This window comes from Glycine max, chromosome 5 (assembly GCF_000004515.6).
Source record: "Glycine max cultivar Williams 82 chromosome 5, Glycine_max_v4.0, whole genome shotgun sequence".
NCBI lineage: Eukaryota > Viridiplantae > Streptophyta > Magnoliopsida > Fabales > Fabaceae > Glycine > Glycine max.
Window position 1 is genome coordinate 38,324,651 of NC_038241.2, and position 11,084 is coordinate 38,335,734.

Below are 11,084 nucleotides of genomic sequence, written 5' to 3' on the forward strand. Positions count from 1 at the left end.
ATTGCTTTACACAATACCATAAAGTTGTCTGACTGTACTTAGAAGAATGCTAAACATTGATCAAAAGGCTACCTGTCTACAATCGGAAGGTTGACACAAGATCTTCGAAACATCTTATACATCAAGTTTTTCATCATTAAAAAAAAAAAAAGTTTTCTAAGACTGTCCAGGCTGATATTCTTGAAGTTCAAGCCTTGACACACTCGTGGATTGGCATTAAAAGGTTGATAAATAATATCTTCAAAAGCTTCTAAATGAATAGTGCATTATTGATAGAAAAAAGCTTCACAATTGTATCAAACTAGATATGCTTTTTGATTTTTGAGCTAAGCACCACCTAGATATGATACGAGACATGGCATAATGTATTTTCGAGGAGGTGGAGAGAAGTAGCAAAAAATGATGGAGGGGATGCGAATAATATGCATACAAGTCAATTTTTTTTTTCTGCATGATTTATTTTATATCTAATGATTAATTAAGATTCAAACTCTGGACCATTTAGTTAAGGAACACTAGCCAGTATCACTTATATCAACCATTAGTATATATCTAATGATTAATTAAGATTCAAACTCTGGACCATTTAGTTAAGGAACACTAGCCAGTATCACTTATATCAACCATTAGTATATGCATAGAACTGATCTCTATGTGAAACTATTGATCCCTATATTACACAGTTTCAAGTGTTATTGGAGCATGTCTTTTTCAATTTCGAAATGATCTAGTTTTGATAACACTAGAAGCTTTCTTCTAACATAAAGTACTATTTGAAATATCAATCAATCATTTTTTATATAAAAATTTGATATTTGATAGAATAATATATATAATGCACTAATGTTTTTGGTGTTTTTTCTCTCACAATCTAACACAGTTATGAAGCTTTTTTCGATCAATAATGCACTAGTTGTATTTTGTTTTGTTGTTTCTTCTCTCCCAACCTAGCTAGTAAGTGGTGCTAGTGTTGGTTTAAGAGAGCTTGTATCTTGAGACTGTAGAGGTTGTCGCAAAAAGAATAGTTAAGCCCGCAAATGGGAAAATAATATTGGGGTAGCCAAAATTGGAATATTTAATTTTTAATTTACAAGTAAACCGGTAAAATGTTATTTTCCCAAAATTATACGAACTTGAAAGGATTTTATAAAGTAAATTCATAACTAGCATTTCCGAAAAATTATTAGTGAAGTACGGATTCTGCCGTCAAGATTCACACAGCGGAAACAGCGTATATTACCCACGTATTCTTAAAGTTGGATCACGTCACGCATGTGTACTCAAACCAGGGATGGAAATGTAACAGTGAGTTGATTTCTGTGTTACATTACCAGAAAAATAAAGAAAAATAATTGTGTATCTGATCTACACTCCTTACGCAATATCATCTTTCAAAAGGTGAAGGGAAAAATTACAACAACCTGCTACTACAGAATTGGCCTAATGCCCAAACTAAGCTCAAAATTTATGTGCGGTAGTGTTCTTTAATGGCCGCCCCTGTCTGTTAAGTTTCAATCATTTCTTCAATTATCTCTCCTTGTTGGCCTCCGACGTGCAGGGGCAGATGATTCCTCCTTCTCTTTGTTTTCCTCATTCTCACCACTGCCTTGGCTAGTTGCAGTTTCTGCTGGTTCTACGTTTGTCTTCTCCACCCTTGTCTGCACAACAACACACACGGGGTTTCAGAGATCAACATAATAAGAATGACCTAAAAGTTCAGGGGAAAATAAAATTGTTTCACCACTTACGGGCTTCTTCTTCCCACCAAATATGAGCCTCAAGAAAACTGACACGATGACAACCACAACGGCTACAACAATTCCAACAGTGAGATTTGGTTGCTCTTGACCCTTCTCAATGACATCCTGCAGAGATGGATAGAATTCAAGTCACATATTACAGCAAAGATACTATTCCGACAGCAGATACATTTTGGCTTTATTACTCACGTATATTTTAAGCTTGTAGGCACTCAGGAAGGGAATGTCTGCGATCTTGTATAACAGGTCAAATACCTTCTTCTGCAAGGACAAAATGAAAATTTTTGCATAAGAGGAGTAAAACAAAAGAGAATTGAAAGTGGGAGAGTTAAAAGTAGGAGCAAAATGACATTACCTGGAAGCCAGCAAGACCACTTGATCCAGCTTCCGAATCTTCTTCCTTCTGTTTTTCTTTCTCGACGGTAAACTTGGGCTTCCATGTAGTCTCCCGGTAGGACTCGGCAATTTTATCATCTTTAGCTATCAAGATGTTGTCAAACAATATACCATCTTGCATTGTCCAAATCTCAATACCAATAGCAGCAATAGGCTCAAAATCAGGTTTTTTAATTTCAAAGTAGTCAGGGTTTGGAATGTCCTGAGGCTTCCAAATTCCCTTATAAGCAGGATTTTCAATTAGTGGGGCATGCCATTTTCCTTTGTAAGCTGGATTCCTCTTCATTGGCCTCTTCCACTCACCACAACCGGGGGCTGCTTCACATTTTGGGTTCTCAATCTTTGGGGCTTCCCATTCACCATCCTCCTCATCGTCCCAATCTTCTGGTTTTGTTGCCTCTGGATCATCTATCTCCTCAGGTTCATTGTCCCATCCTTCAGGTTTCTCAGCTTCTTCATCAACAATTTCCAAGGGTGCATTCTCATCCCAGTCATCTGGCTTTACTGCACTTGAGTCTGGAATTTTCTCTCTCTCATCCCAGTCCTCAGGTTTTTTATCATCAGGATCTGGGATTGTCTTGGGAGGGATAAGAGGGGGTTCAAAATCATCAGCAGATAAGAAATTTACCTTCTTCTTCTGTTCCCCATCAATCAAAATTTGCAACTCATTGTCAGGCTTCAAAATGGCAGTGTACACATGAGATAATTTGTCAGACGGGACAGAAGGGGGATTCTTAAGATGGTGTTCAACATACTCCCCACTCTTGGGATTCTTATGCTTGAAAATGAAGTGTACTTTGTTTGTGGCACCACACTTGTCAGGACCAAACATGATAGAATATGGAGATTCATTATCAAATTCCTTGGATTTCCATCCAGCCTCCTGTGGTCGGAGATATTTTAGATATGCACCACCACACTCAAGGCCATTCTGAAGCCGAGTTTCAAACTGAAGAACAACTGTTTCATCCTTGAGACTCACGGCCTCATCAAGTTCTTTTACTATAGCATATTTCCTTGCTTTCTCACTGACAAGAAGCCCATAATCATCATGTCCCTCACTCTTGGCATGTTTCCAGACACCTAGAATCAAAACGACATATCAAATATTATATCAGATTCAGCAACAAACTATCATCATCACTGCAATAGCAAAAAATTAAAAACTAAAATATCTATCTACATGATGTAAAAGATTCGATTATTATACATACACAGCCTTAAATATTAAATAAATATGGCTACTGTTAAAAAATACCTTGAAGGCTTGCTAAGGAATATAATCAGTAGAGTATTTAATTTAAAAAAACACAGCATTTAGTATATTGAAAACGTAATAGCTTTCACTTTTCATTTAATACTTCCATTTTTGAATTCTTAACAAGTGTAATAAGGGCTTTCTTGAGCGCACACTTGCACTTGCAAATGGACATAGAAAGTAGAGGAAAAGGGACAAATACTGATCATTAAATCTTACCACGAATGATAAGAATAGTAGAACACAGAAATCATGTCAGTTGTCACCTTATTAATGTTCATGTGACTCTTAAGTAGCTTTTAATTATTAACCATTATAGTTGTATGACCAATATATGTTCCTCTCAATAGATACATCCCATCCGACAAGGTGTCATGAGCATTAATACAATGGGAGCTAAATTACGCAATATTATTAACAAGCTAACGAGTGTTTTCCTTATTACATGCTTTTAATTACTTGAAGAAACAGACATTGAATAAATCTTCTGTTTTCAATACAATAGATGTTCTTTTAATTAGCGTTCAACTTTTGTTCTCAACTAGTGCCCTCATTAGTCATTACATTAGGATAAAAGCTAACCAGCACTCTAAAGGCACTTGTTAAGAAAGTAGTAAAAAGTATTTATTGGTAAAAATTAAAATCATGATATCAAAACATTTTCTTAAGTAATTGAAAGAATTTAACTCATATTATTGCTGCTAGGCACTGGATTAGCAGACCCTTATGATTATTGCTTCAACTACCAAGACCACCCCTTCTACTATACTTTTCAGGACTCGTTTTGCACGTCTAGAATCATTAGATCTAGAAAGATTATCATCCAATTTTCTTCCAATTATGTAAATAGAGTTGGATTTCGGAGCTATTCGTGACATGTGAGTAGTGTGATTAAAAATTGACTTGAAGTGCGTAAGAAATTCTCTTGAAACCAACAATATCAATCAAACAACGTAAAAACAACGTTACAAAAAAAAATAGTATAATCATCACAAGATAAACAATTCGCAATCACACATAAAGAACCGAGGTTTGTACTAATTACCACTGTACTCATCTTTCTGAGACACAACCCAACGGTCTTCAAAATCCTCGTCGAACGAATCATAGAAGATCTAAACCAAATCCACACACAACAATCCGTCAATTACGATAACACCATAAAGGAGATCGAATCATCCAACGCACGCAACACACAAAATTGAAACGAAAGAAAAGGAGAAGATGAATTACCGCATCATCATCGGCGTCATCGGAAGCGCGGAGAAGCTGAAACGAAGAGGTGGAAATCAAGAGGAGCAGCGCAAAGATACGCAGAGAGATTCGCTTTGGTTTTGCCATGTTTCACTGTAACGGTGAAACCCTAATCCTGAAACGGAAGAGAATTTTGCAATCTCTAGTTTTAATTTTAAATCTCAGTGATGTTCGAAGACGAGGGTACTTATAGATCTTCGTTACTCTTGCTTTCGTGCTGTTTCAACCAATGATTTTACGCACCACGTGACAGCACCCAATAATATATTGCCACGCTGTTCTTTAGCATCACACCCCCTGCCTCTCCCAGTTCCACCGTTTCAAATGAAACCTTGTAATATTCATTTTCTTTTTAGAGAAAATGACTTTTTTGGGGTTAGGGGTAGTAGTTTTGACTGGAAGAAAAATATTAAAAGGTAATAATAAAAACTATGGAAATTAATGTCATATAGAAATATAAAGATAAAAAAAACTTGTAAAATAAATATAATTATTAGAGTGTGAAAATTTTAATTAGTTTTTGTATTTAGTTTTTCATTCTTGAAATTATGTGTATGTAATTTCAACGAAAAAAATATTGGATGTAATTTTATTTATACATTTTAGAAATAAGTTTATTTTTAAAAAAATCATGATTTATATTCTATTCTGTAACATATGATTAAATTGAAAATATTATATTTTTAGAATTAAGAATATCAATTATCTACATAACTGGTGTTTGAGAGATACCTTATGTAAATCAAGAAAAAAATTATGTAAATAGATTCCGGAATAAATTATTTTTTCTCTCTTGTGAGATATTTAAATACTTTAAAACATATATTCACTTTTCCTAAAAGATAAATATGAGATACATCAAAGTTCTTTTAAATATGAGTTACAGTTAAAAAGAGAAGTTTTATCATTTATAATAGTTATATTTGATTTTAGTAAAATTGTTTTTTTATTGAAAATACAAGTGATCTCCGAAAAAAATCCTTTGAATATAAATAAACTTCTTAATAGTGACGAATGATTACAAACATGTTTCTTAATAATATTTTATTTTTTAATATCACTAATAACTGATATTCAAAAGTATTTTTTAAAGAAATAATGAATTAAGTTTTAAATATATTTATTAGCATATTGTGAAATTTTCTAAAATCTTTATTTCACCTTCTAAATCACAAAATTGATAATAAAGGTTCAGAACTAATTGTTAATCACGTTAAGAATCATCCATGGGAGAAAAAATAACCTTTATAAAGTTCATTTACATTAAAATAAACTCAAACATAAATCAGATGATTTTTTGAAAGAGAAACATTTTATATTTCAAAATAAGGAGGGGTGTAATTAGGAATAAAATCAAACCAAGACTTTACTTAAACACGTCTATCTGTCTTCTTGTTTTCTTTCACACTGATTAAAACTAAGTTTGACAATTAAGTTACTTGGTATAAACTTTTTTTTTATACATAAAATAATGAGCTAATTGAAACATGCATTAGATTTTTGTTTGATTGGTATATTCTAATTAAATGGATGTTGTTCTTTAATTTTATAGAATAGTTTTTGAAAAATAATTAATTTTCAAAAAGGGATTGAACTTTGATGTAATGAAGTTGTTGCTATAAGATTTGAAGGTCAAATTTTAAAAACAGTTTATTTGCTTGCAAAAGAAGGATGTTACACTCATCTTTCTCAAATTCTATGATTAACTCGTGTATTGTGGCTCTTTAATATTTTTTTTTTCAAAATAATATTAGTTGCAAATGTGTGCCAACTTGATTAACTTTCTCACGAATGACAATTACATGAATTTAAGAGCCTCTTTTCTCACTGTAATTTTGATCAAACATCATCTAAGTTTGCTATGTAAACATCATCTATGTATGTGCCGCAAAATTGGAAATTTTTAATAAATTTTAAGCAAATGATAAAGTAAGTGTTAGAATGAGTGTCATTAGCTTTTCTCGATTCTTAATATTGTTAGAGGAAAGGTTTTATACCTTGTGTACGGTTGAGATTGGGATGAAAGAGGTTTTGGTTTACCGGACTAGATCTAGAACAAAATTTATTACTAATAACAAACCATCTATATAACAATAAAAAAAAAAATCAATTGTCACTTTGCAAGTCAAATGTCTGGTCTATTATCACTCATGTCTTTAAGAGTATTAAAATGACCTTAAGTCTTTGAAAGTATAATTTATCTGTTATGTTAAAGTTAACATTTGTACATTTGTACCTACGTGATATCGTAACTACTTATATGACAATTGATGATACACACATGAATAACATGAAGTGATCTAGTGGATATGTAACAATTGACTGTCTATAGGTGAATGACAATGACAAGTAAATATCATCATTTTTTAATCCTTGATAAAATTGTTCACTTGTCACATATAGATATTGAATTGTTGAGTGTTATTCAGTTGAGCACTTCCAATTGCCATATAGGCAAATAATGTTAAAACTAAATTGACAAATAAAATTCCACTCTCACGAACCTAAATGACATTTTGCTATTTTTAAGGATCTCAATCACAATAAATTATCCTTTCGAAGACCAAAGTATACACTTTCTACAAAGCTTTTTTGGTTCTACATAAATTCTGGAAACTAAAAGTCTTTCGAACCCTCAACCCTCAAGAGCTTCTTACGAAAGAAGATCTGTAACAATGAGTATTGAGGGAGAGAGTTCAGAAGACGTTGAATTTCCAAAATTGTTGTGTTAGAGCTGCGGCATACAGAGAAACAAATTTAAGCAGTGAGGTCCAGAAGCAGGTGCTTCAGGGCTAAGTATTCCATGCATTTGATATTAGCAAAATTTGGAAGTAACTTGCACTTTCATAATCAAACCTTCTTTGAAAGCTCCGCGTCAACTAGAAGAAAAACCCTCGTGGACATCCAACATTAATTAACTCGATCAATTTCTTGTGCTGTCCCTCCCTAGATTAAGGATATCTTATGTGGTCCCGTTAATTGGAAATTTACGCCATATACATAGTCCAATTTTATGAGGTTGCCAATAAAATGTCGTATTTTGCACAATTTAATCATGATTGTCAATGTATAATAAAATTATTAATTAAAAGTATAATGTACAAAATTCTTTTGTATTGCAAGGATATTTTATATGGAAGCACTTTTTGATAATTCCCTTGATTCTTACTAATTGTAAAAATACCCGCAGAGAGGCCTGGCATGAAATTTTCACATTTAACTTACTAACACAAAACTGAGATATTAAAAGGCAGAGCACAAGTCACATAGATAGACACTTAAGAGTTCTATTTACAACCTGTAAGAAAAGCAAAAACTAGAGTAATTATCTAGTCACACGTGCGAGGGATCGACCCCAACGGACTTGAGGGTCTCGACACGAGGGGTATAAGTATAGGCATCTCCGTGAATGGGACTAAGGATTTGGTGGTGATCAGGGTAGCTACGCTCTTGCACGTGCGCCACCTTCCTGAAGAAGGATTTCTTCATGAATTTCTCAGCCTCCTCCGCCACGTGGTCGGGTTCCACCACTTCGGGGAGGGTCTCCCTCCTCTGCTTCTTCACGCTCACCGTCGGGGAATTCCTCAGTTGCTGCCACGCAGTGTGGAGACCCAGCCCTGTGGACAGAGCTATCATCCCAATCGCCACGTAAATTGCCACAAAGTCCCGTTTGGCCGACTTCCCATGTTGTTGCTTGTGTCCGTAATCAGCCGCAGCTGCATACGCTTTCATCTTTGGTGCTGTTGAGGTTGCGTACGCGGCTTTACCTCCATAACTGTTTCTTAACAGTGCTAACCAATTACCACTCTGCACCACATGTTGAACGTCGAGTAAGGATTAGAAAAGAAAAAACACGGAGGAAAAAGGAAGAAAATTTAGAAAACCGTACCATTGGCCTGAAAACCATGTCTGCGGACAGAATTGAACCAAACCAAAGCGAAAATTAGTATCTGGATAGTTAGCGGTTGATGCTACGAAATGAGAAATCAGTTTGTGTTGGTTGCTTGATGCTGTCGGTGTCGCTGTTATTTTTTCTAGTACCACGTACGCTTATATATATAGTTTGATGGATCGGATATGATTCCGTTGGAGTTTGTACAGAAAGCGAAGTGAAGTGAGTCTGTGAAAAGAAAGAAGGTTCGGGATCCACGTAGCAGAATGTGGAAGCTAAAGGACACTTGTCACTTTTCATGCTTGACACCATAGCCATAGAAGCCTCCGGAAGTGCCACGCACTGTTTGTGGTCAGGACTCAGGAGTAGCAAATGGATTGATAAGAGTAAATTATTTATACATTAAATTTGTCACACATTCTAACTTAATAAATTGATATTGAATAAATAGTTAAATTATTTCTTTAATCATACTGAATTAGTGTTAAAATGTAAAAATGAATTGGGATTAGTTTTAAAAATAAAATTATTTCTCAAGAGTCTAGGAGAAATTGGATATTTTACTGGGTTGCTTCGAGATTGGAAAGGTCCTTACTCATGAAACTTTCGCAAAAGTTAAAAGGAGCGGCCATCAATGTATTTGACAACGACACAAGATCCCGAGGGTGGCTTAAGCATGAGATCCGACTAAAATTTTATTGAATCAAAATTCAAAACTCTTCGTTTGAATAGAGAAGGGTGAAGATTTTAGTTTCAAAATTTATTGCTTGATAAGAATGGTAATCTAAGTACTAGAAATTCATCCAAAAAAAAAAAAAAAACTCAGTTCTAGAAGGAAGAAAGCTCCAATTTGCTGAATGGCAAGTTAAAGATCTTGGTTATTTGTTAAATGAAATTGGTAGCAAAAACCAGCCAGTTTGAATGCGAGAGGATGAAGAAAGTAATTTGGACAAGATTTGATAATGCAATTTCTTACCTTCCAAATACCAAAATAACGTTGCGTGAAAGGGGGTGAAAGAAAGTTACTTGAATCATGCATCTAGCATGACAATTCATGTTAATTTTAATTAACTTAAGAAATGTAGAGACTAATTTAATCGACGGTATGTATTCAGAGATCTTTTTATCTTCCAAGAGTAGATATAATTGACCTAATATCTTCAGAGAACTATTTTACTCTACTGAGAATAAGTGACACATTTCTGGTGATGCATTGTCATGAACCAATATGGCCCCCAATATCAATGCTCTCGAGCTGGATGAAGAGCTAAAAAACTTGAAGTGTAAAGATCTAATTACACACAAGAACATTTTACTCACAAGTGCATAGTGGGTTATTATTGAGTTTGAGTTGGAAGAGAGGATGTTGTTTAAGATTGGGAATGTGGGCGTGGATTTACATTGCTTTATTAGTTGCAAATGCAAGGTGCTTGGACGCATAGAGCCAAAAAACGTGAACGGCAGGATTCGAACCTGCGCGGGCAGAGCCCACATGATTTCTAGTCATGCCCGATAACCACTCCGGCACGTCCACCATAATACACGTAATTGCAATCATAATATCTTTGTATGTTAACTATTAATGGAATGCCTTCTTTAAGTAATTAGAAAATGTTTGATAGACATCCAATGTGTTATCTAACAAAGATAAAAATTATAAATATCTAACAAAGATAAAAATTATAAATATGATAGATTCTATGATATGATAAAAAGAAAAAAAAAATGTTGATGAGATGTTTTAAATAAAAAGTGATTTATGTATTATTACTTTGGATTTAGAAAAATGTCACTAACACCCTTTAATAATTTATTAGAGGATAATTTTTTCCCTTCCTAGCAAAAAACTATATATGCAAAGGATGACAATCCTAAATATGAAATTAGAAAGATGATCACCAACGAATTCTTGTTTTCTATTCTTTCTGATCTTTCTTAAAAGAAACAAAAATAGATTGAAAGGTAATATTCTAAGTTTTTTTCTCAAAAATTATACTCATTCATCTCATTTTCAATTCCATTTTTCTTTCTATTTCTCTCTTCTTTTTTAATCACATTGCCCATATGATCTATTACTTTCTCTCTCTATCTTTTCCTTTTCTTCCTATCTCTCTCTTATTACATATACCATTGCTCTCTTCTTTTTTCCATCGATACCATACCAAACCGAACGCACTCTAATGGCCCATAAAGTTATCAGTGGGGGACCTTAAGGGAGAAATTTGGGGAAAACATGTGTTTGGTTTCTTGGTTATGGTAAATCCACTGGTTGAGGTTGCTAATATTTGCTACAAATGTTACGTATGAAAGATACCGTGTCTGGATGAGCTTCCTAATTATTCGCTACCTGAAGAAAAATTTAGGCATCACCTGTCATCAAAGATAGGATGTTCATAGGTCATCAATAGTGCCAGTGGTACCCACTAATAAGCGAATTTGGATAATTAAATAAAATTGTCGATTCATATCTCATTGTTAATTACTATAAAACTACAAATAAGAAAGCTATGCTGAAGTAAAGAGT

At 33.9% G+C, this 11,084-nt stretch overlaps 2 protein-coding genes and 1 non-coding gene across 3 annotated transcripts; all 3 read right to left on the reverse strand.

The window, feature by feature from the left end:
* Nucleotides 1–1,250: 1,250 nt before the first annotated feature.
* On the reverse strand, nt 1,251–4,990 carry LOC100810595 (calnexin homolog). The gene is made up of 6 exons (XM_003525118.4): nt 4,648–4,990; nt 4,460–4,529; nt 2,116–3,239; nt 1,950–2,021; nt 1,749–1,865; nt 1,251–1,658 (listed from the first exon to the last, which is right to left on the reverse strand). The coding sequence occupies exons 1-6, from the start codon at nt 4,753–4,755 to the stop codon at nt 1,524–1,526; spliced, it is 1,626 nt and encodes a 541-aa protein (XP_003525166.1). The 5' UTR covers nt 4,756–4,990; the 3' UTR covers nt 1,251–1,523.
* Nucleotides 4,991–7,875: 2,885 nt separating this feature from the next.
* On the reverse strand, nt 7,876–8,695 carry LOC100305868 (uncharacterized). Its single transcript, NM_001250997.2, is given in 2 exon segments — nt 7,876–8,475; nt 8,558–8,695. Coding segments are annotated over 2 exon segments (492 nt in total). The 5' UTR covers nt 8,576–8,695; the 3' UTR covers nt 7,876–8,001.
* Nucleotides 8,696–10,012: 1,317 nt separating this feature from the next.
* On the reverse strand, nt 10,013–10,094 carry TRNAS-AGA (transfer RNA serine (anticodon AGA)). Its single transcript has one exon. It is a non-coding gene; the product is annotated as a tRNA-Ser (tRNA).
* Nucleotides 10,095–11,084: the final 990 nt, after the last annotated feature.

Excerpts from the sequence above, each read along its gene's own strand:
- LOC100810595 (XM_003525118.4), bottom strand. The coding sequence starts at position 4,755 with ATGGCAAAACCAAAGCGAATCTCTCTGCGTATCTTTGCGCTGCTCCTC. Across the intron at positions 4,530-4,647 it reads ATGACGCCGATGATGATGCG|ATCTTCTATGATTCGTTCGA; the intron begins GTAATTCATCTT and ends GATTTGGTTTAG. Across the intron at positions 1,866-1,949 it reads CCTACAAGCTTAAAATATAC|GATGTCATTGAGAAGGGTCA; the intron begins GTGAGTAATAAA and ends CCATCTCTGCAG.